Raw genomic sequence first — 24,489 nt, forward strand, 5'->3', positions numbered from 1 at the left:
GTCAGTGTGAAACTGGTGGCAAAATACACTAATGGTGGAAATATCTTTAATTTGATTATCTTTTCTGTAAATAAACATTTATACATAGGCATTATACAATACCTCCTTTCTCATTTTTACATTTGAGAAATTTATATATTATATATATATTGTTTTAATTAAACTTATTTTATATAGTAATTCTGTTTGTAGAAGTTGTTTACTTTTTTAGGATCCAGTGTATCATCACAAGTATATCTAATCTAATCTTGAAGAGATTATAAAGAAAACGGAAAAAAAAAAACATCCTTGTCACAGAAACAGATGCCTCTTTTTTGTTGTTTTTGTTGATTTTTTGTTACAGATTGTTAGGACAATAAATAAAGAGTAATGGTAAATGCAAGGTTTTATTTTCATACCTCAGTAAAATAAGCGAGTGCGGTATGAGACATATTTTGATATAATTCTAGTGATGTTGTGTGACTTTTAAGGTAGTAGTCTCTGAGGAAGTGGTGGACATTTACAGTAGGCCCAACCCCGAAACCACATCACCTTTTGTCTTTTCTCACAAACAACCTTCACTCTTGATTATGTCTCGCCATAGTTTACAACTGCGGTATAATCTCCTCACCTATCAAAACAAAAGGCTTCAACAGTTATTCAAACACACACCTCATCAGGGCCTGTTTGACAGCTCCTTCACAATGCACCATGGAGCTGTGTTGGCACGGTCTAGCTTGAGGGATGGGCCGCAGCAAGGTTTATGACTGTGCTGACGTCAATGGCATAATTCAAATACTTAACCAGGCTGCACACTTCCAGCCCTTTGGATCCTCTCTTCTGGCTGCAAGCCCGGAAAACCCGACATGGATTGCTGCTGTGGAGCAGAGACACTTCTGCAGAAAGTAGTGGAGTGGACTGCCCAGACTGTGGACTCAAATTTGTTCTGGCCGTCAGTTTGTGGCCAGATGTCTGTGTGTCATTCCACCCATCTGTTTATTCATTATTTTCAATGTGGAGGACATATTTCAACTGTGAAAGACCAGCTCTAATACCATTTATGATGATATATTTTATTAGAAATCCCTGTGATCGTTAACCATTTTGATCAGAAAGTATAAAATGTTGGAGTCAGTATAGAATATTGAGTGTAAAACTAGGTAATACTACTAGCATTAAGTACACTGCAATTAATCGTACCATGAACCCGCAATACAGGCTGGTAATTAGACACTAAGGCTTTATTTTGCCCTTGCACTTCTATGCCTGTGCTGCAATTAAAAGTGACTACTCCTTGTTATTTAGCATCAAAGTGCAGATTATTATGCTTTCCCTTTTTCTTATGTTGTACCAATAACCTGTTTTAGGTTAGTCTTTCATTACTTGTATTTCAAGTCATGTTTACAAGTAGAGACAAGAAAAATTAATAAATGCTTATTGTGCAATGCCCTGCATCCTAGGCAGTACAAAGCCATCTGTGCATTTAATTTCAAGGCAAAGAATGTGTTTGCTTGAATGCAGCCATCTGCCTGCAAGAAATTCATTTTGCACAGTTTGAGAGGCACCACTTTCTTGGAAACTGGCTCACTGAGCAGGTGATGCATTTGTCCCAAAAAGTCAGAAAAAAAGCTATTGTCAAGAAGGGCAACAACAAATATGGGGAAAAGGCAGAACCACTTTAAACGTATACAAACTAATAAATACAAATACAGCATGTGTATGACGATTTAACCCCTGGCCCCAATGATTGTGTCAGGGATGTCTTGCACAATAATGCTCAAAGCTATTTTCCTTGGAAGGCCTTAAAATGAAAGTGCAATGGAAATCTTTGCAACAAAATGCAATATTATTTCAAAGGTTTTGGTTTTATGATGCACAATGATACCTACGATATTATTAAAAACACTCTATGTTTAAGTGCTGCAACAGATCTCGATAATGTTTATTCATCATTTTAATGAATGCCCTTATTAACTTTCTTTGAGAAAGGGTTATTGATACCATTCTTATTTTTGTACATTAAATGTAACCCTGCAGCCTTGCTTAGCATAAAGAACAGAGAAAACAGCTTTGCTCTGTATTAGTGTAACAACATCAGCCTACCAGTTCACTAGTGGTAGACTTCCTAATGCACAAATTTGAGTACTGGAATATTTTTTGAATTATATATTGGTACATAATCCCATAATACTGGATCCTGTCATTTGTACTATTCTCCTTTTGGATAAATTAAAACAAAACACAGAATGGTATTAATTGATCTTCAATGGAGCTGGTAGTTTTTTGATAAGTGTTTGTATGGATGTATATACATGTCTGACATCATCATTAAACCACGGTATATTATAATATGATAAACTATGTACAACTGTGGAAGACCTACTTACACAGGCTTGTAAGAGGTATCTTCTTCTGGGTCAACTGTAAGGTAAGGCTCCTCAATTTCAGCTGTACAGCATTAAACAATAATTTATGGATCAATGTACAAACATGCCACAAACCCCTCACTGGCTAAATGACTAACCATGTACCTCAGAGTCCCTACAATCTGTGACAACAATCAGCTAATGCTAGTGATAACCGTCACACATTAATTGCCGGTCCTTGACCCCTACAGACGTCATAATCAAGTATTTTCCTCCAAAGTACTATTCATCAGGCATAATATAAAGCAAAGTCTATAATCGGAATCAGTTGGGGAAGAGTGAACCCTTTGTTGGCTGCTGGGCTCGCAGGACTATGTACGATGAGGTCAGGACGGTTTGTGAAGCGTAAACTGCAAACTCACATGACGAAAACTACAATCCCCTCGAGTTACTGGAGTAAGATGTTTAATAGTGTGAATAAGCTGCAGTGACGCATTCGCAGCTGAGCTGGTTTTTAGCATACCCCCCACATTTCTGTTTCTTGTGCACTTTCACCCAGTCACTGTGGTCACGTTCCTGCTTTCTGTTTACTTCATCCAATTTGACTTTTCTGCTTCCTCCAATTCGCATCTGATTAAAAAGGTTCAAAAACTGTGACGTGTTTCTCTGACCTTTGATGTGTTTTGTTTCTTTTCTATCTCACTCCCTACAACAATCTGGCAAATCCCTCACTTGTTCTTGATCTTGCTCACTCTCTTTGCCTAGACCTTTGGTCTTCCTACAGGAATTGACGCTGCTCTCTCTTGATTTCTGACATATTTCACTTTTCAAGTCCCTTTAGAGGTATTCAAAGATTCTTAAGCTCATAAAGAAACATACACTACCAGAAAGACGCAGGTAGTGTATGTTTTCCACTACTGGGGATATTACCTCAGTAAAAATCCAGGCGCAAAACAGGAAAAATCTGTTCACCTTTTCCGGCAAAAGGGTTGACGAAAGTTACACAAAGAGCAGCACAAGGGAGGCATGAAGGCATCTTTACTTGTAATATTGTTAATTGTTGTAGTCTCTACGAACAATCACTATTATTTAGTGGCAGTTGTACTAGAGGCTCTTTGTATGGTTGGCAAAAGCTGATGACAGTGATATTTTACAGTGGGACTAGTTATTTGCTGTATCAGAAAAATAAGTTTTAGAAGTAGTTTTTTTCATTCTATTTCCCATGTGTTGCGATAGAAACCAACAATAGGATGGTTTCAGTTGTCAGCAATTACTTTGTTAAGGTCAAGGTTTCTGAGAAGTGTGGAGGAGAAGGACAAGAGATTCACACTTGTCTTGTATTTTTTCCTGCTGCGGGACGCTCCTAGCAGGCCATCTGTGCTGATAGGAAGAGGAGAATACCCGTGTGCAGGCCGTGCTGACGTCAATCGAGCTTGAAGAACCAGTGCAGCAGGAACCAAAGTCCCCACCTCCCTCCTCCCCTCCTCTCTCTTGTCCTCTCCCTCCTTCACATTTACCTGATCTGACTCTGAACATTAAATCTCTTTCATCCTTTTTCTTTCCCTCTGTCCTGTTATAACATCAATGCATGGGACTTTTTGTGTTGACATCAAGTCATGTTCCTGAATCAATGAATCAAAAGATTTCAATTTCTGTTCGAGTGAAAAGGAAAGGTTTTCAGCTGGCTGTGTAAACTCCTTATAGTGTTATCTGGAAATGATCACTACTTTAGCTTTACTTAGTCTATCTACAATAATTAAAGTTTTTGAAGCAGAAACCAGAATGCAGAAGCTTACTTTTCATGCATGTTTGCAAAAAACTGTTCTCTATTGTATTTACTTTACCCTCAGGAGGCAAGCAACTCCTAATATGCCGAGCTAATTCCACATTTCTTAAACTTCATTCAAACAAGAGTATCTTGGATTCTTCTATTTTTGCATTATTATCTTTCATAATCTTTTAGATCTGTAGCAAAGTGTTGTCCTCCACCAGTAGTCAATCTTGACATTTGGTTTCTGAGAACCTTCACCACAACGACAATGAAATGCAGGCAGAAAGGCATTTCACTGCATGCATGTTACAGTGTTACACATTTCCTAGAACCATTACATCTGATAAGGGTGTATTTAAATTTCACTCGTCATGTACTAAAAGGCGTATGACCTTACTCACCAGACAGGCAGACCTTGGTGACAGAAGGCTGATTTGCAGCAGGAGACCTCCTGCAACCAGAAAAAAAAAAAACAAACACACACAAACTATTAAAGAAGAAGGAGCTCTTATATGCACCAAATGGTTGCATTATTTTCCTAAGCAGCAGATGTCATTGTTGCCACAGTGCAGACACTAAACAGATGGTCCCTCAGTTCTCTGAACTTGCCACAGGTCAAATATTCTGCGTGAGAGTGTCATATCTAATCCAGTTTCAGTTCACAGTGACCCCTCTCTCAGAGGTTGTATTGACTGTGTCCACCTTCTCTCCTGCAAACTCAAGGCAACAGCAGCTGCAGTACTGACCCAGTTCAGTAACCAGAGGGAGCATTTATGCACTTAACTGAGATATGGCAACTTAATCTCCACAAAATATTAATAATTATAATTAAACAAATAAAAAAAGTTTCCAATTTTAATGTTGCTGCTGAAAAGACTTTCTGTGTATTTAAATCTAATACTTTTTCATGACGCCACAGCATGGTTTTTGATGCACTGGCGCCCCCAAGTGAGGAATGTTGGCATCTTAAATAGGCGCATCTAAACTGACATTGCATTGTGTAGCTAAAGACATCCTACAGCACTTACAAAATTTTGATTCATATTATAATGCAACTGTAAGATGACTTACTTATTGGATACACACTGTACATTTGTCAAGGTGGTGAAGTTGTTCCTTACAGTCCGAAGGCTTGCCAGAACCTAAGAAAACAAAATAAAAAGATTAAAAGAAGTTAGCAATTTGACTCCAGCAGAAAGTTTAAACACATAATTATAATACAATGATTTCACTTCACATATAATACATAATAATACTGTGAGAATGTGAGGTATTTTGAAAATACAAAAATAATTTCTGTATTTTTATTTTTTACCTGGGAGTGCATCTGCCTAAGCAGTGCGACTTACTTATTGTTGTATCAGGAGTCATTTACAACTTTTAATTAACAATGATTTCAGTGCAGCTTTTGCAGATGTCTCTCAATGATAATCAGTGCTTGTCCACTCCTACTGTGGATTTTGCAGGTACAATTGCAGGAACACTTTCCTGCTGAGATCAATAAACTTCTTTAAAATGTATTACCAGCTACTTTAATTTCCTTTTTTATTGCACATATGCATGACCCTTAAGCTATTACTAGTCCTGTAGAGCTGCTGTAAATGTTTCAAACCACCAGATGTCAGTGTACCTTCTTTGTTTGAGGAGCTGAAACTTAAAATCATTTTGCCACAAATAGAAAGAACGTCCCAGCCCTTACCTGGGCAAATGGAGTCACAATCAAATCCTCTCCATGTCTGAAATGGGATGTGATGAAAGCAAAGAAAGAGACAGTCACACATTAACAAATACACAGTTCATCAGAAAATCTTTGATATTTCAGAGGGCTTTGTAAACAACTCACAGTTCTCCAACAATAGAAGAGTTTCGAGACAAGGACTTTGGTGATAGCTCGTAGTCGCTGTCAGAACGATACAGGAAGGACTCTCTCCGCTGGCCATGGCCTGCCAGATTGGGGTGTAGAACCAGACCCGAACCAGGTGATGCCTGTGGGTCTGAAGGACTGCAGCACAATGATGGGCCATTTTCCACTTCGAAGCTAAAGGAAGACAGATAAACAACAATATTCAATACAGAGAAAGGTGAAATCAGTGAAAGGTTTTCAGTTATTTCTAAATCAACTTACCCTAAATGTGTCTCTAGGAAGCAATCAATCAAATTATTTATACTAACTTTCAAATGAACATCATCATTATGAACTAAGCACTTCCAATAAGCTCCCACTAAGTACTGACTTGCACAACATGTCCACAAATCCCATCCAGGAAAGAGATTACTCACTCATCCATCTATGGCCTACAAAACAAAAATATTTTGCTCATTAAATAAGTATGCTTTGTTGGTCATTGAGACGAGGGGTTGTGTTGTTATAAGCTGGTGGTGTGTTCTGAGCTTCTTATGATAATGTCAAGCATATTTTAGTGTTTATTTATTTCTAAACTCAACAATACCCAATGCTATTTAAAACTTGTATACATGATCTATTGCATTTCATGCCCAGGGACTGCAGATGGAAAGTACAGTAACTAATAGATACAGTAAATCTGGAACAAGCATCTCCTCCCATTACAGGAGATTAATATGTTTGTACTTGGTCCTTGACATATAAATCTAATAAGACTGAATTAGAAAAATTAACAATCTAAGTGAAACAGAATTTAAACTAACTGTCCATGCTTGTCTGCAGGCTTAAATAAAAAAACATACAAAACAGTAAAAACATAGGCAGTTTATAGAGCCCTACTCTGACCAAACCAACAAACTGTTGTGCATATTTCATATGTAAACGTAACATAAACATCTATAATCCTTTCACTCAGAATGCTTGCTGAGGCCCCAAAGAAACCACCACCATGCACAGAACGCTAAAATCTGTTTGTCTCCATTGAGTGGGTGCAGGAGGTGAGGACAACCTATTGTGTAACCAGATGATCAGGTCAGATGGACGGGAGTTTAAAGGTGAAAGACCAAAGTAACAATGCTCCGCACGAACAACAGCTGTTGCAAATCATTTAAAAAATGAATAACTCTCACTATATCCAGAATTGACTTTGTTTAGACTAGCTGTTTAAAACCCAATAGCATTTAACTTAGTCCAGTTGCAGAAGTTAAGAAATAAGGGGTGGGTGTGTTTGTTAAGAAATAACAAGTACCAGTACTCACTCTCATCTCTCTTGTAATGAACTGACTTTCTCAAAGGTTGCTTCACTATTTGCCCCGCTTTTACCCCATTGCCTGTGTAATTTCTGCTACATGTCGGATTAACTAGGCACACATTCTATGGAGACACACTCAACCCCACACCTCTGCCAGACAAGATTAGATTAATGGGAAATGTGTAAACTCCTTTGCATTATCCAAAACACAAGTTCACACAACATCAACAAAAAGCTGTAACTACAGCAATTAAAATCTCGTACTCTGAAATGGGCATGGAACCATAATATGTGAATGACGCATTATTTTTCTAGATCTAGATAAACTATATAAACAGCTGGGTTTGATGAACAATTCAAGTCATAAATGTATGCTGTAATCTGCCAATGATGCAATAGTTTTAAAACACAGAGAAATAGAAAAGCTCAAAATACTTAAATAGTTTACACAGATGTCGTTAAACTGAATATAAATATTACAAACATCACTTAAATGTCACCTGGGAGCCGAGAGGTGTGCTCTACTGACCACTTCTTCACTGAAGTCAAAGTGCCCAACTCTGCGCCTAGGGGACCTCCGTAACATTCTTCTCTCCCTTTCACCTCCTTTCTTGTCATCGGGCAACAAAAAACACTGAAGCTGCTCACTCATGCACATGCGCACATGCACTGAAAGACCCCTTTCTGTCTAGTAACAATCCACGTTCTGGAGTAACTGTGCTGTAGGCTTGGCAGACGCTACAAGGGAACAGACTCCCTGTTTATCTGACCGCCTGTTCTTTTTCCCTCTATATTAAACCACTGCAGATTAGTCAGGGTGCTCGTCATCCTGCCAGCCCTTCACTTGGCCACCTATAATGTCCTGTAAAAGCATATGCACTAGAGTTTATAGCAAAATATAGGTAATAAGTGGAAAACCAGATTTTCACTTATTTGTAAACTTGATGTACATGTGGTAAGAGAGGTGGTAAGGTGGTAAGAGAGAATAAGGTCATCTGAGTATCATAATAGGGAGTCCTTTTCAGGGTAAATCAGTTTCAGAATCACTATCACTATCACTGCAATATTAGACAGTAGTGTAGACACAATTTGATCTCTTCACCTTTGCTAGTCTCCTTCACATTTCCTCTATTAAGGTTTCTAAAAAGTGACAATGGTCCCAGGTGAGGACTGCAGTTAACTTTTGCTATAAAAAAAAGTTAGCAGGGGTGAGACGTTTAGATGGGGGGTTTAGTAGAGAAGATGAGTGAGGGACAAGGTGCTCAAACTGTGTCTCTAAATGTGACTGAAGAGCACCAGAGCCACTGTGACCTGAGTTAAAACAGAGATTGGAAGATATTCAACTTCAAGAGGGAAAAATATTTGACAATGTCTTCTGCTCGGCTTGTATTTTTCTGTTTTCAAAACAGAAGCTATTTATGATTAAATAAAGCCAACATCTTTCAACACATTAAAAAAGTAACAGCACTTTGCTGGAAAGCAACACTGTATTGGGATAAAATGTATACAACAAAATATCTTTTTTGTCAAAACTACTGGTATTATACCTTTAGTACGTGTCTCTTTAGTTCTAGTTTGAGTTTATAAAAAATGTAAACATCATGTCATACACTGTACAGCCTTCTGAGACAACATGATTAAACGATTTTTAAATACCCTATCTGGACTTAAGACATGCTGAAAACAGAGATCATTTACAATCGTAAGACTTGTCATATGTTATCAGGATCTATTTCCACTTTTAAATACTAGTGAACCTTTTTGATAAATCACTCTTATGAACTCTAACTCACCCTGGAGTTGGAACATTTTTGGCAACTTGAAAATAAACTACTGCTAAATAAGGGTATGTGCAAGTAAATAAATCACTTGCTCTCCAACAACATAATAAATAAACAGAGTTGACAAATAAAGTCAACCAACAAAGAACAGCCAATTCAGTTACATTTCTTTTTCTGGACACACAAATACGTTAACCACATCCTTACCAGGTATTCGCTACAGTGAAGCGCCTGTATCGACGGAGATGCTTGTTTATGACCTGCTTTTGAAAATGTCTTGGTGAGCTGTAGGGTGCAAGTTTCTGGTTCGAGTCTGCCTGATCCAGCCAAAGTTCCCTGTTCTCTTGACTGTCTTCCATTACAACTGAGTATTACAGCACCTTCCTGATGTTTAAAATCCACAGCCTCCCCAGAAACAACTAAAATTACACTGCATGGGGCCTTTTGTTACTTCTTTTAAAGTAAGAAGTTACTGTTTTGCTATCAAGCCAGTGAAGCCACGACACTGAAGAGATGACGTCTCCTTCTCTGAGCACAAACTCACACTGCCTACTGAAAGTTATGAAGTGCCCACAGTGTCATGCAACAAAAGGGGTAAAAGTTTTCCAGCTCCTGACCTTTATTCCAAATAACTGCAACCCAGGCTTTTAGAAGCAGTAGAGCAGAGTATGAGAGTGTCATAGACATGAAAGCAATACAAGAGTCAAACAATGGCCCCTAATAATATGTAGTTTAGAGGGTGAGTCACAGATGTTCAAAGGAAAAAGATGTACGCTGTAAATTGTCATTTAATTATGTAGTCATAGCCATCATTAAAGAGCCATTTGATACTCCATATATTCTCTAAATTACTGCTACCAGGGAACAGTAGTCTACTGTAGTCTGCCTCAAAACAAGACACAACAATATTGAATGAGTGCCAAATTATTTTGTACCATCTGATGCCTTAAAAATGAACAAAAACAGTGTTTTTCCCCAAAGAGTAGGCTCATATTTTATTACTGAAAGAAACAACTAAAACAAACTAATACTGCCAATTTTGCGGCATATGTGCAAAGCTAAAGTTAAAGCTAGATGGGAGCAGTACTTTCTTATAAGATGTAGGCATTACTTCTATAGGAAAACTGTAACAGTAGTCAATCAAAGCCTCACCCGTCAGAATCAGCTTGTGTGATGTTGATGCGAGGCAGAGAGGTGATTGGCAAGCTTGTGGGTCTCGTTGGAGTTGCTGGATTTTCTTCAGGGGAGAGTGGCCTGCCCCTATCTCTCTCCTTTTCTGCCTGTCGCCATGACAATGGAGGCAGCTGCAGGTTGCCAGAAAACCGCCTGTGGACTTTGCACACCTCCACCCCAAGGGTGCTGCCCGTAAGAAACTGTCCCACAGAAAGCTCCTTATTGTCCTAAAAAAAAATTACAATAAATAATCATCAATCGGAATACACTTCTGTGCAACTGACTAATACCCCCCGCCTATAACATATTTCCAACATAAAAGAAAATGTGGGTGAAATGTTTAATATCAGGTCAGTGTCTTCTTGCAATACAAACGGGTAATTAAACATCAAAGTCTAAAAAATTTAATGACAGAGGCACAGAAAGGCGATTCAAAAAGAATAAAAACATAGAGAAAGTTCTAGAAAGACAAATTTAGCAAATATAACCTTGATCATTCCAGTGAGACTCAAAGAAGTGGAGTTGTTTAGACACTAAATGATGGATCGCTATGCCCTGCACATATCCCAGATGATGAAGTGCTGTACAGTATATTGGCTACATTTATGCTTTTATGCTCTTCATTACACAGACAAAAATTAACTGTCTGATCAAAGCATATTTCAGGCCCCTAGACACACACTTTGCCAATTGAAGGTGTGCTGATCATAAATTGTGGTGTTTAATGTGTCTGTCTGAGCGAGAGGGTTCTGCTAAGGAGCCCTGGGTGCTCCACTCTAATGACAGGTTATAAACAAGCCAGGGCACTGAGGAAACAGAGGCAGGCTGCCAGAGCTCATTCTGCATACATCACCCTCCACTTTATGTTCACTGCATGCGAGTGTAAATGAAACACCCCGACAGGTTTCTAATGAACAGGAAAGAAAAGAAGGAACGACGATGCCGTAGGGGAAATTGAGGATCGAGGAATTTCTAGTACGTGGCTATAGCAAACAAGAGCTCATTTGTTTCTTTTATGTGTGTGTGTGGCGCAGGAAACTAGATGGAGATTTTGCGTGCAAAAGAAAGTGGTTAAAAAAGCGAGTATAAGTGTGAGAAGGAAAAAGAGTGAAGCTACAATTTGATTTGTAGGTACTATAGCCAGACCCATACTTATATTGATATATAAAGATTTATATAACATCTCTTATTCTGGCCATCAGTAATTTTTTAAACATACAGTAAGCAACTATTTTCAAACAGATTTTTCAAACATTTTAAAGTCAGGATAACATCAACTTGTCAGTGTTCTCTAAGTACAAACTACAGTACGTAATGGTGACACTGTTTCTAATGCAGTTTGACATTTATGTTCTGCAGTTTTCTTCTTACTTATCGGTCAACATTTACATTTATATGTGCAATAGCCTAATGAGCCTGGCTCATTATAATTATATCATCATATTAGTCTGACTCTAATGGGTGGTAGAGCTGCAATTTGTAATTATTTTCATTACAGATTTACCTTCTGATGCATTTCCCCAGATACTGATCAGTCAATTTTTCTACAAATGTCTTCAAATGTCAAATATTTTGTTCAACCAACAGTCTAAAAATTGACATTATCCAATTAATTATCATAGAAGACAAACAACAACAAATCAGTTTGAGCTTTAGTATGTACAAATGAAATAGTATCACAGAAAGTGTGTCCCACTATAGGACTTAATAACAAATCTGTATAATGGCATAAAAAAAAAGTCTCTAGTAAAAATACAAATCATGACCAGTAGTGTTAGCCTAAGCTTGGTAAGAAGTCAAAAGGACCACTGAGTGAACACATGCCCATCTATTTTGTCCCGGTGATGTGTCCAAAAAACTGTAACTATGAGTTATATCTACCAGGGTCACTGACAACACTGTCATCTACTTTCATCAAATTTATTTTATTGCCTTAAAGATGATTAAAGTCCAGTCCAGACACCCTCGCTAAAAATCTGAAATGTCAGTGTTGCAGGGAGATGAAAGCCTTAAAGAAAAAATTATCAAATGCAAATGAATGAGGAACAGAATGAAGTGAGATGAAATGATCAGTAAAAAGGCCAACTAGGACCAAGCCAATCAAGGGAGAAAGATGAATATAAAGACACAAAGAAGAAGTCACCCCACCTTCTCTATCTAAAAGACACCTTCAGGCACCTTCTCTATCTGAAAGATAGAGAAGGTGCCTGAAACACACGAGTTAGGAAACAAATTGGTACAAAAGACAATTAGTAGACCAGGAAAGTTTCAGAATGAGAGAGATTAAGACAGTGAATGGAAAAGACAGAGAAGCCACAGAGATGAGAGTCTGCCTCCCTTTCTTAGTAAACACAGCTCTGCTGACTCTCCTCTTCCTTCTGGGAAATGTAATTCGTCTGATTTATTGTGCCTGTGTCTGTCTTTTTCAGACACATTCTTCCTGTCCTGAGGAAACAGGAGACAATTAAATCTGACAAAATACAGCTATGTATAGACAACGCTGATCTCTTGGATCTTTGACTTGTCAAGCAAATGTTACAACCAGAGATCTAAAGAGTGTCTTGTTAATATGACACAGTGGCACCAGTGTTTCACTGTGAAATTAGTTATCAATTGTGTATTGATTGCATCTCTGGACATGCAATTGAAGTTCTTTATTGATCTCTTGTCCATTGTCCAAATGGCATTAGGAAGAGGCAATAATCCTGATTTAACCTCATAAGACCCAAGCTCTAATTCGATATGCATTTTTATTTCTCTTTGCTATTTGGGCTTATTGGAACCTGATAAGTATAAAAACTAAGCATAATAATAACAGTTTCAGGAAGACATCATATGCCTACAACAACAAATTATAACACATTCAAAACATTTTGTATTAAAAACTAGCAATGCCCTTTTCTTTACAAACCTATTTGTGAAAGGAAATTTGAAAGACAGTTGCGATCAGCTTACACGCACAAGAACCCAAAATGTGATGTACACGCATGTGTACGCCAGGTCCGAAGAGGTTAAAACAGGATGCAGATGTAGGTAATTTTAGAATTCAAAACCTCAGTAAATATAGAAACCTGGGATTTATCATGTGTGTCAAAACATGGTCATAAAAGGACATGGAAATCTGATGAAATAAAACAATGAGTAGCAAACGGAGGCAGCGTAGCTCCAGTGTCCAACAGAGGTGGAGTGGGAGTTTTCCTGATGAAGATGAAAGGCCTTTCTTAGCTACAGAGCCTAAACAACTCCAGCATTCTCTGGGACCCTTCCAAAAACCTTTTTAGACAAGGTGTATTAAATGAGACAGCTGTAAGAGTAAAAATCTAAATAGTACAGCTTGATGTAGTGCACAAATTAGTGAGTCAGGGACCCATCAGAGTCTGCTTTATTTAGAAGAGCTTCTTTAACAAATAGGGTTTGCTTTGATATAGACTTTGAATGTAAGGTGCAAGATTGACACTAAAGGGCCTTAAGTAGTGTAGAACAGCAGATGGTTGAGATAAAGGTACATTACTGTACTTTAGCTTAAAAATGAACTTCTGTAACTGGGATAAAGTACTTAATATAAACAAATATCTGACTAGTAGTTCACTGCAGTTTTTGCATTTTGTACTATGTTGCACAACCAATAAATTAAAGTGTACAATACCATAATATTTTTTCCTCTGTTAATGTCAGGCATAGAATTAATCTCTCCATGTTGATAAATGCCATGAAATGTATAAACACTGGGAACAATGATGAAATTAACTGTTGACCAAGTTTGCTATTTTGTTTGTTTTATTTTCTTTTGTCAATTTGTCACAATTTTGCAAAAAGAAAACTAATTATATATATATAATATTAAATTGCCAAATGCTACAAAGTCCTGCAAGCAAAAAAGTAATGTAGCATTTCTTTTAGAACAGTCCTGCCAGTAAAGTAGAATAAGCACATAGATGCTATGAGGTTATTAATAAAAAATGAAATGTGTTTGCTAAAGTATAAGTAAAAACATCATTAATCACTCTGACATTACTGGCTATTATACTCTGCATTTCCCTCATAAAGAGTGAGAAATTAGCACTACTAAATAGGTTTTACAATATTTTGCATTATTGTATTCTTTTAGTGGTTGAAGGATGATAGAGGCCTGTCACAGAAGGAAACTTTCTCATCTAGGATTTAGCTTGGCTACTGAGCTCCTGCTGGACTATGTCAAAGCAAATGATCTGGCTTTCCTGCCCAGTCATAAACACTGGTGGCACTGAGGAGAAACAGATGGGCCGCTCTGTCAGATCTCTGTCCTTCCTGCTCTTATCCATGTTTCCATCCAGGCTATGCCCTAAATGTCTCCTGGTGTAAACTGCTTTTTAACACATCTTCCTGCTCTGCCTCCTTCTTGTAAACTTCACATCACCCCTCAGTTCTCTATCATCATAATTCTGTCCCACAAGCACAATGTCCTTTGCCCCCCCCCCATCCTATGTTCCAACACACACACCTCACTCTTTTCAGTGTGTCCTGCCAGATAGTGATCTGTTGTGTACAGTACCGTCATCTGTTTATGAGTCACCAAGCACCACATAGACATACTGCACCTCACTGCCTCATTGTATTACCACTAGAGCTCACTGTACTATATCTTTGCTTGGTAGCAAATATAGGGAAGGCAAATGTTGCAAATTTTACAGTAACTGTTCTGCAAATTGCAAAATTAAACTTTGAAGGCAAAACGCCAAATTTCAGATTAAAGAAATCATGACTAGCTGTGTAATGAATGCATTGATTGGATTCATGGTTGCAGAGATGGATGGTCGGAAAAATCGATACTTACATCGCCTGGTGTAACTCCATGTGCACTCCTGCTTTTCTTCATCTTGAGAGATTCTCTGTGTGTCTCTGATCTGCTCTCAGAAAACGCAGCTCATTCGCGCTTCTGCTCTGGGCAGCCTCACCAGTACGCCTGCACATGGGAAGCAGAAAGGAGAGGAGGGGGAGGGGGACAAAGAAAAGTAACCAAAAGTTATTCTGCCTTCTCAATTGTTGTCAGACAGGGTATTATTCTGATTTCGTGATGCAGTTTTGGCAGCAGTAAACAGAAAAGTCTGCATCACATTAGGCACAGAATGACACAACTCTGACAAAAAAGCAAACATTACAGCGGCTAGATAATGAAGTGGTAAGATTGCTGCCTTCGATGCGGGAGACTGGGGTTTGAATCCCAGCTGTGGTCTACCTCCAGCAGGGGTCCTCAGGCAAGACCTCCTTACACTTACCCTGCCTTTGCCTTGTACCTCACAGTAAGTTGTTGGATAAAAGCATCTGCCAAATGCCTAAATGTACAGGATCTGTGAATTATACATTCATACAGTATTTAAACACACCTTGAGGTCAGAACTGTTTGTTTGTACTGTGTATTTTTAATAATAGCATTATAATTATAATTATATAATTATATAATTACAATTGTAATTTGCATTACTACTAAAACCATACTTTTGTAGTACAACTTGGTTTCTGTGTGGAGTTCGCAGTCCCAGTCCAAAGATATGCAGTTTAGATGATTTGTGACTCTAAATTGCCCATAGATGTGAATGATTGTCTGTGTCAATGTCAACTCTGTGATAGACCAGGGTGTACCCTGCCTCTCATGCAATGACAGCTGCAATTGACTCTAGCACCCCTGTGACCCTCAACAGGAAAAGCAGTTAGCAACAGACGGATGGATGGATAGCAATGTTTATTCATTTAGCTGTAATCCCCAATGTAGCATCACAGGATAAGTAAAATAAACATTAGAAACATATAAGTTGCCTTTATTTGACCATAATACTAAACACATAGAAGAATCATCCCCTTTCTGACAGTTTAAAAAAAAACTGAGAAATTATAACCATATAAAAATAAAATTCAGGCACAGCTGCTCTATTGAAATGCATTGTATAGCTGTACCTGTTAAAGTGGCCAGTGAGTGTATATAAAGATGACCCTCATTAGTAACAGTGATATTAAATATGTTTTTTTTGTAGAAAAGGTGCCAAAAAAAGGAATGCTCCTTTAACCCTGGTATGCATTTTGACATAACATAAAGTCAGTGGCAGGAAAGTTACATGATACAGTGCAAGGTGTATATGGACTGAGGTCTTTAAGTCCAATACAGTCTGTCAGCCTGCAGTGAATGCAGTGACTGTACACTCATCAATAACAGACTGACGACAGCTGACGGAAAACCACCAACAGGCAGGCATGGGTGACTAATCTATGTGACAGAAATGAATCGATATCTTCCATGCCGCTATTGATTTCCCCCTGTGACTCCCCCAAATTACCCCATATCTGACAGGCACCATGTCCTTGTCAGTGTACTACGTCAGGGTTGGACTGCTGGTGATGAAGGTTACTGGTGGTGCTCTCAGACTGCTGCCAAGTCAAATGTCATGAAAAGAGAATTTGGTAGTTGCACAGACAGAAAACAACTTGGTTGCATCTTTCCAAACAAACATCTATATGTGCAGCTTCCTGATTCCCTCAGTTACTGTTGAAAATAAATAAATAGGTGAAATGGGAGGGATGTATTGTTTTGAGCAGCTGTGAGATAACTCTTTGGCTGCTGATTCAAATCTCAGCAGTAAGAAACTACACTATGCGTTTTACAACAATTCAATACTGGATTTACTAAAATTGTAATCTGATTATTGTGTTAGCTGAAATTAAGTTGCTATAATTCATCAAATTTCACAACCATCCAATGCAAATATCTAGTCAAAATTCTATTCATCCAGTAGCTGTAGATATTTTAGTGTGGACTAAAGCGATGACTGACTGAACTGGTAAAGACAACATAACAGGCAGCTTGTTAAACTTAGTAAAATGTAAAACCATTTAGTCACTAATAAGCAATACTCCTCTTTCAAATAAGTGCTTAAACTATTTCAGAAATATTAAAGAAATACGTTTTTGTTTGTGTGCTTATCATTAATGCATTAATATTTCTAACGGTTGCTCACACCACACCAAAAATCCCTTCAGGTAAACATTTTCAAATACCACTCTACGACAGCAGTGTTTTGAAAGTCAAACTATTGAAAATGTTCACTGGAAGTCCAGCAATGTTAGGTGTGATACCATTTTTATGCTTTGTGAATATAAGTATAAATCATCAATGGCAAGGTAAAAAAAAGTCAGTTTGTCCTTAAGCCATTTCAAATATGGAGGAGCACATGTTCTGTGTAGACTGTACTCAAAAAGCGCAATAACCTGTAACTGTGCAGCTGTGGTATATTTTGCAACAAGCAGTTATCTGAGTTGTTGGCTTCTCAGAAAGCACTTATTGTGAATTCAGATTGCATACAGTATTTAACATTTATTTTCGAAGATCCCAGTATCTCTAAGGAATTGTCTAGTGCAAGAAAACCATCACAAACTCTCAGAGCCCAAGGCAACATCTTCAAATTTCTTCTTTAGCTAGATCAACATTTAATAATATACTGTGTAATTATAATATATGAGGTAATATATGTAGGAAATAAATATACAATTTTATACATACATCCATATGAAATACTCACATCTCAAATGATAAATATAACATTTCAAATTAAATTATGGTATGAATGTTTTGTATGTACACATGAAATTCTAAGCATTCCTTGAGTATCTGCAACTAGTTAGTAGCATTTTTGCTTGATAAATTATCGCTGTCTAACATTTTATTGCCAAATTGCAAATTAGTCGACAAGTCATTGACAATCTCTACATTTGCAGCATACTGTCTGACTATACATACTGTAGCACACTTTACATCATGATCTTTTGCTCATTTCAAAAGATTTTTAAAGTGGGAACTTCCTTTTTTAGGTACGATTTACTCACACTATATGGTTGAGTGACTTACAACACATTGGTGACCACTATCTTCCTCTTCAGACTCAGATAAAATACTATTACTATTATATTAATACTATTATATTACCACTGTTATTTTCTGTTAATGCTAATTCCTTGGTATCAGAGCTCTAATTTCTGTCAGTGTATGCAAGGAATGAAGGAGCTTATGAGACTCTGTAGTCCATTTAATCCTAAAACCAAGAGACCACTCGATTCAAAAGAAATCTCTAACCAGACTGAAATCAAAGTGCGCTGGAGTCTCACTTTAATAGACTGCTGCCTGCAGTATATAGAGAAACAAGCTTTAAGTGGCCTCTCATCCTTGTAACCCCAGTAATAGGTTATCTCCATGTTGGTGCCTGTACCTCTATAATTGATTGTTGATGAAATAGGCAATGGAATGCATGGTCATGAGGCAACACTTGAGAGGCTGATGGTGAAGATTCAGCAAGGTTTTTTAAAAACAAGAAAGCCACCGATTATTGTACTAGGCATACATAATTGCTGTAACAGGGAACAAAAGAAAAACTAAAGAAGCTGCAACAGTACAACAATACAAGGAGCATGGACAGGCTTTGCTTTAAGGCTCTTATTTCTTATTTACATGTTGTCTCTATACTGTTGTCTTTATACTGGTTCCATTTTATAAAATATGACAATTTAGATAAATAAAGATATTTTCTCATATGTATATGTATATTGGGTTTTGGACTGTATAGAATACACACACACAAACACACACACACACACACACACACACACACACACACACACACACACACACACACACACACACACACACACACACACTTATTATTCTCTCTCTCTCTCTCTCTCTCTCTCTCTCTCTCTCTATCTATCTCTCTCTCTCTCTATATATATATAGTAGAGTAAATAATTGACTTATTTACTAAGAAGTAAGCAAGACTACATTGCTGCCCATTTCACCAGTCAATCTATGTCACATAGTGTGTAGCACAATGGACAGCTATGTACGATGAGTCAGTAGTTGTCATACATTTAAAGTCCCAGACACCCACATAAAGGCAGCTTTTGTGGCACCAAAACAAAGGAGCCTAGAGAAATTATGTGTAACTGCTGTAATATTATGCTCAATTACTCTGTAGAGCAATAATGAAAGCTTTCTAAGACTTAAAGAGTGACCATCTTTGCGGTGGTCACTCTTAAACACTCACTTTAACATGTTACTTTTTTCAAGTTACTCTTACAGGAAACAACCAAAAACAAAACTCGAAGAACATGCAATGCACTTAAACTAAATTACTTGACTTACCCAGCTTTGATCTACTTGGACAAAAATGTATCTGTATTCTATGCAAGGCTTCAAATACTCATCAAACTGTGAGAACTAAATGAAGAAGTGAGCAGCACTGGTCACAAGATACGACAGCAGTTGCCAGAAAAGCAGCAGGTCCTGTTTAACTGTTGGGTCCACCCACATTTATTCAATCAAAACAACACCACGCCCATTTTATTCACACCTCAGGAACAGCGTTTTGAACACAAAGCACTACTGATGACATAACTCTGTACCCATCTATACCCATTTAAACCCTGCGTCTCACTGATATTTATTTTCCAAAACAGCCATGAGGTTATTTAATGGCAGTGTACTAAAATTTAATAGCCAAATAAAAAAGACATTTCAATCTTATTGCATCTGAGACATATTCTTTTCTACCGACCTTGAATTATATAAGCTTGGCTCTGGCTGAAATGACTGCTGGAAACAGCTCACTGATGAACAAGGATAAAGGACAAAATTACCATCACACTTTCAATTTGTCCAAAGGCAATATTTTGTCATATTGTGCGTACACTGTGCAATGATTTTACTGATACATTTTGAAAGCACGTTGAAAGCACGTTACTTTTTATTTGTCATGTCTATTGTGCAGCTGAAATTTAAGAAAATGACGGTTGACAAATCCCACAAGCAAATATAGACAAACTGCCGGAAGCAAAGAGAAAGAAAAGGTTAGGTCATACGTCTTTTGACCCTTGGCTTACAGAATGAGCTTCCTGGAGCAGCCTCAAATTCAGTCTTTTTTTAATTGCATAAGTACAAGGTCACTTAGAGTGCCCCAGCAGACGTAGCATAAAAAAAAGCACTTTTAGTATTGTTGCGATTAGTTCGTGATACTGCAGCTTTTGTTTCATTTGACTTCTAATGAGCTCTATGACAACACAGTTATTTCAGTTAGCAGCTGCACACAACATTAGATGAATGTCAGGTGGATAGCCAGTGACCTGTTCTGACCTGTTCTTCAAATGTGGATAACCAGGTTAGCTGGATAGTATTGTTGGCGATTTAACATGATCCAAGTCAACTTGAGCTTGTTGTCAGAGCAACATATTTGAGTAGTTTTTTTCAGCTTCAGTGCAAACAAGGTAACATGTTGAATTTAGCATAAGAACCCACTGAGACACTGAGAGGTGTATGTACAGTATACACGTGTATCTGTGTGATAAATTAATTTACCTACAATAAAATTGCCTCCTGTCTATTGCTCAGATGATGAAGGACCCTATTCAATGCCTTTTAAAACGGGCTGATGAGCATTCATTTTCTATGACAGCTTGGAATCAAGTCTGTCCCCGTTGGTCTTCCCCATTTTCCTTTTGTTTTGCCTTTTTCTTGACAGCAAACTGAAAGCTATTTTTCTCTAAAGACAAAGGATTTAATTGATCTGATGCCTATTATCAAGTAATAGTGATATAAGTAATACATTGGCACCTGTTTGCAGTGTTTACTTCTAACTTAATTTACTTTTATCTGTTTCCAGGTTCTTGTTGTGGTTGTTCTGTACTTATTCTAATTATATATTAACAGCACAGCCATATCACTGAACATGCAATCATGGTGTTGGTAGGTAGAAGACAGTGGGAAACCTTCTGATCATACATATGGTCTAGTTAATGACCACAAGAACATGCAGTTACTTCAGGTAATTAAAATCAAGTATTTTGAATTCATTTAATACGTCAGGTTGAGGAACCAAAACAACTGGATAAACATATCAATGAATACAACATCCTGTAGATTATCCGCAAAATGTATCAAAGGACAGGGCCCAGGAGCCTAGACCCCATTGTGACAATGTCTAACAATACAGTGCGGTACATGCATTACATTACTACATAAATCAAATTTAAATGGAAATTATATAGACTTTCTCATTTCTGATACAGTTACATAGACCATTGCTAAACAAGCATTACTTATATACACCACCTATTCACTACAGTATACTAGACACAGCATCTGGTTTGTTTTGTTTTGTTTTTTTGCTTGACATTTTGTGCCCTGTGCAGCTAACCCCTGTATGCAGTGGAGAGTTAGTCGCGGAGTGGTTAGGTTTGTAAGAAAACATATGGTTAGGAACTGTATGCCTAAGAAAAATAGGTTGATGCAAGGTTGCAATAACTTTTAAGGCACACATTCTCTTATCTCTTCTAATCTTATCTGTCCTTCCCACACTGTTTGTGTGGGCATGTCGTACACACAAAGCAGTTGTTGTACTGGTGCAGGTGCTCTTCCACTTACAGACTAAGTAAGAATAATATAAAAATGCTGAATGTTATATATATTTTAGTTTATTGAAAGTATTAGAGAAACAGACAACTGGAAAGCACAACTAAAACACAGAATAATTTATTTATTAGCTGATCAACAGGATTTTTTATTATGATTATAGTATAAATAGTAGTTATGGATATTAGTTTTATTGCACAAAATCAGCACACTGTGCCAAAATTATACCTAAAACCTTTACCTAGAAACATACACGGCATATCAAACAGTATCAAATATGACTGTTAGGGAGGAATGTATAGAAATGATCTATTTATAGATAAAATAGGTTGGGGTGAGGTACTGTGTCTACAACATAGTTTATAGGTGGATAATGTAAGACAAAACAGCGTAACTCCAAATTGTCCAAACATATTATTAAACCGCAGTATAGTGTGTTATAAATATTTTTTTTACATGTATAGTGTGTCTAAATGATAAACAGACATAGCCCCCTGGGAAAATATCATATTTTCTTTTATTATGTTGATTATTCTTATCAAACAGCACTGTTTGACAGTTTTTTATAATCTCATCCCAAAACCAAATTGCTGCCAATTGTCACCACAACCCTCAGCTTCTGTTACTTGTCTCTGAACATAAAAACAAAGTCAGAGTGGAAACATTTTCTTTTTTATTTGTATTCGGCACAATGGAACAGATTCCAACAGAAATGAACTTTCCAGATGAATGAAGACTGAGAGGAGTTTGTTGAGGAGGGAGTGAAACAACACACCAATTTATGGCAGCTGAAAGATGACGCAACTGTGGAGGCCACATGCATAGAGCCCATTGCCCTACTGTACGGAGCACAGAAAGAAAGAGAGAAAGAGAGACTGGCTAGACTGTATGAGCTTGATACCACATATCACAATCATTTTTGGATTGCTATTGTTATTGTGTTTTTTCTATCACACCATGTGTTTGTCATATTGACATTGTAAATATAATCACCGGTAATGCCATGAGAAAGTTAATCTTTCAATTGGACTCAAAAAGTAGGAAGGCAGACTAATTTGTTACAAAACTGTCTTAATTCATTTAAAATTTAGCAAACCTATATGACCATCGATCTCTCCTTTGTGTGGAGTTAGATTATACATAACAGCATCCTCTGCTATACTGTACACCATAATGTACTCCTTGGGCAAAATTAAGCATTCATCTCAGATACTTTGTTTTAATTAAATGAAAGAGAAGAATAAATGCTTAGTTCATTTTGAGGTTTTAGTGCTGATTAACTCTCCTCAGATAGAGCCTTATCAGGCTTTTTGAAAGGAAAAGAAAGAAATGAGAGATAATTGGTGGCCAGGACACAGTAACTGTGACACTGGATGAGTCACTGTTTGATTGCAGTTGCTGAAAAGTCCAATAATTAAGAAGGAGTCTGTTGAATTCAACCCCCCGCCCTACACAAACTAATTATCCCATTGTATTTAAATCACCCTATTCAACATCCACTGAGGTATTGAGATTGAAGCACTGTCTGTCACAGCAACTCATCAGTTATTCATTCAGTATACAAAACTTTCAATTGCCAGCTGCAGGAAGTTTAAACAGTTAGAAATAACAAATAGGGAGTGAGAAGGTAGCAGCAAGCCTGCTGCCGAGAGCGCCTTTAGCAAGGGGCAAACTCCATGTGAATGTGGCTGCAAATCTTTCAGATGACATATGAGAAGGCGATAAATCAAGTGAACAAGGTAATATGATCCACCAGTTCCTTTACACATAGGGTGGCTGATTATATCCTACTCTGAGGCTACAGGTTTAGCCTGTGAAACACTTATTATTTTATTGACTGTATTGGGACTTTGGCTAACAAGTGTTTATTAATCAATAATTTCTTCAACATTAATAATTAAATATTGAGCCACAAAATTAAAAGGAAAGGTCAATGAATTTGCCAGTGACATATTGAAATTGCTTCATTCAGAAACATTCAGTTTACTATATTCAATCACATTTGAGAAGCATCTTTACTTGAAAAATCACTAAAACACATAGACCTAACAATTAGATTATCAGACTAAGGCAATACCTGACTTAGTGAGACATGAAAGCAAAGTGCCATGAGAAGAAATGTTTCAGTTTTGTGAGACATTAGTGCCAGATAGGAAAGAATAGATTTTGTTTGGAGAAGAGTTATATCTTCAGTGTTTTTTTGAATACTAGAAGTTGGGCTGCTGTGGCTGCAGAGCTAGGTAACTCCTTCCACCACATCTTTTGGTGTGTATTTTGAGCATCATCAGGCACTGTTCCTTAGCAGAGCTCAAGGAGCCAATAACTTAAAGTACAATGAAAAAATGATATCTTCTGCTTGAAAGTCAATTAAGAAATACTATACTCTATTACTCAACTTTAAAGCTTGCAGTAAAGCACAAAATCCCCTCCCATGAGCCAAAGAAATGTACTCACAAATGAAGCTCTTCTCCTTGAGAATGTGGTAAGAGGAGGAGCCAGAATTCACGTCAGCAGATTGTTAGACTGGAAGACAAAGAATGTATGGATTACAATTTCACATTTCACATAGCACAGCAAAATGTTTGAAAGAAAAAAAAATACTGACAGTACTTTACCCAGTGGAAACTATGTGATTGATCTTAGATCAGCAACAAGACCCCTTCAAAACATTACAATCTCTTACAGGCACCATACTGTATCTCCTCTCTAATAGAGAACACAGAGATATTTGAATTCACTGAGTTTGCATGAATTCACCAACCATGTAATAAATAGTAGAGAGTATAAAGTACTTTTAATAGGTCAGAGTTATAAGAAAACTAATTTTAAACTGTGAAATGCA

At 37.3% G+C, this 24,489-nt stretch overlaps 1 protein-coding gene across 2 annotated transcripts in view; it reads right to left on the bottom strand.

Moving 5' to 3' along the window:
- LOC113171730 (cAMP-specific 3',5'-cyclic phosphodiesterase 4B-like) overlaps positions 1–24,170 on the bottom strand; it is a 42,137-nt gene extending 17,967 nt beyond the window's left edge. Inside the window, exons 1-7 of one of the 2 annotated variants that reach the window (XM_026374335.1) lie at positions 24,102–24,170; positions 15,039–15,167; positions 10,205–10,452; positions 5,960–6,154; positions 5,816–5,852; positions 5,188–5,258; positions 4,518–4,567 (exon numbers count right to left, since the gene is read on the bottom strand). In XM_026374335.1, coding sequence (XP_026230120.1) covers positions 4,518–4,567; positions 5,188–5,258; positions 5,816–5,852; positions 5,960–6,154; positions 10,205–10,452; positions 15,039–15,080 — 643 coding nt within the window. In that variant the 5' untranslated portion in view covers positions 15,081–15,167; positions 24,102–24,170. Of the gene's footprint in view, positions 1–4,517; positions 4,568–5,187; positions 5,259–5,815; positions 5,853–5,959; positions 6,155–10,204; positions 10,453–15,038; positions 15,168–19,385; positions 19,494–24,101 lie in introns of those variants that run through there. The other variant, XM_026374334.1, reaches the window with a different exon arrangement.
- Positions 24,171–24,489: the final 319 nt, after the last annotated feature.

The sequence above is a fragment of the Anabas testudineus genome, chromosome 17, assembly GCF_900324465.2.
Source record: "Anabas testudineus chromosome 17, fAnaTes1.2, whole genome shotgun sequence".
NCBI classification, from domain to species: Eukaryota; Metazoa; Chordata; class Actinopteri; order Anabantiformes; family Anabantidae; genus Anabas; species Anabas testudineus.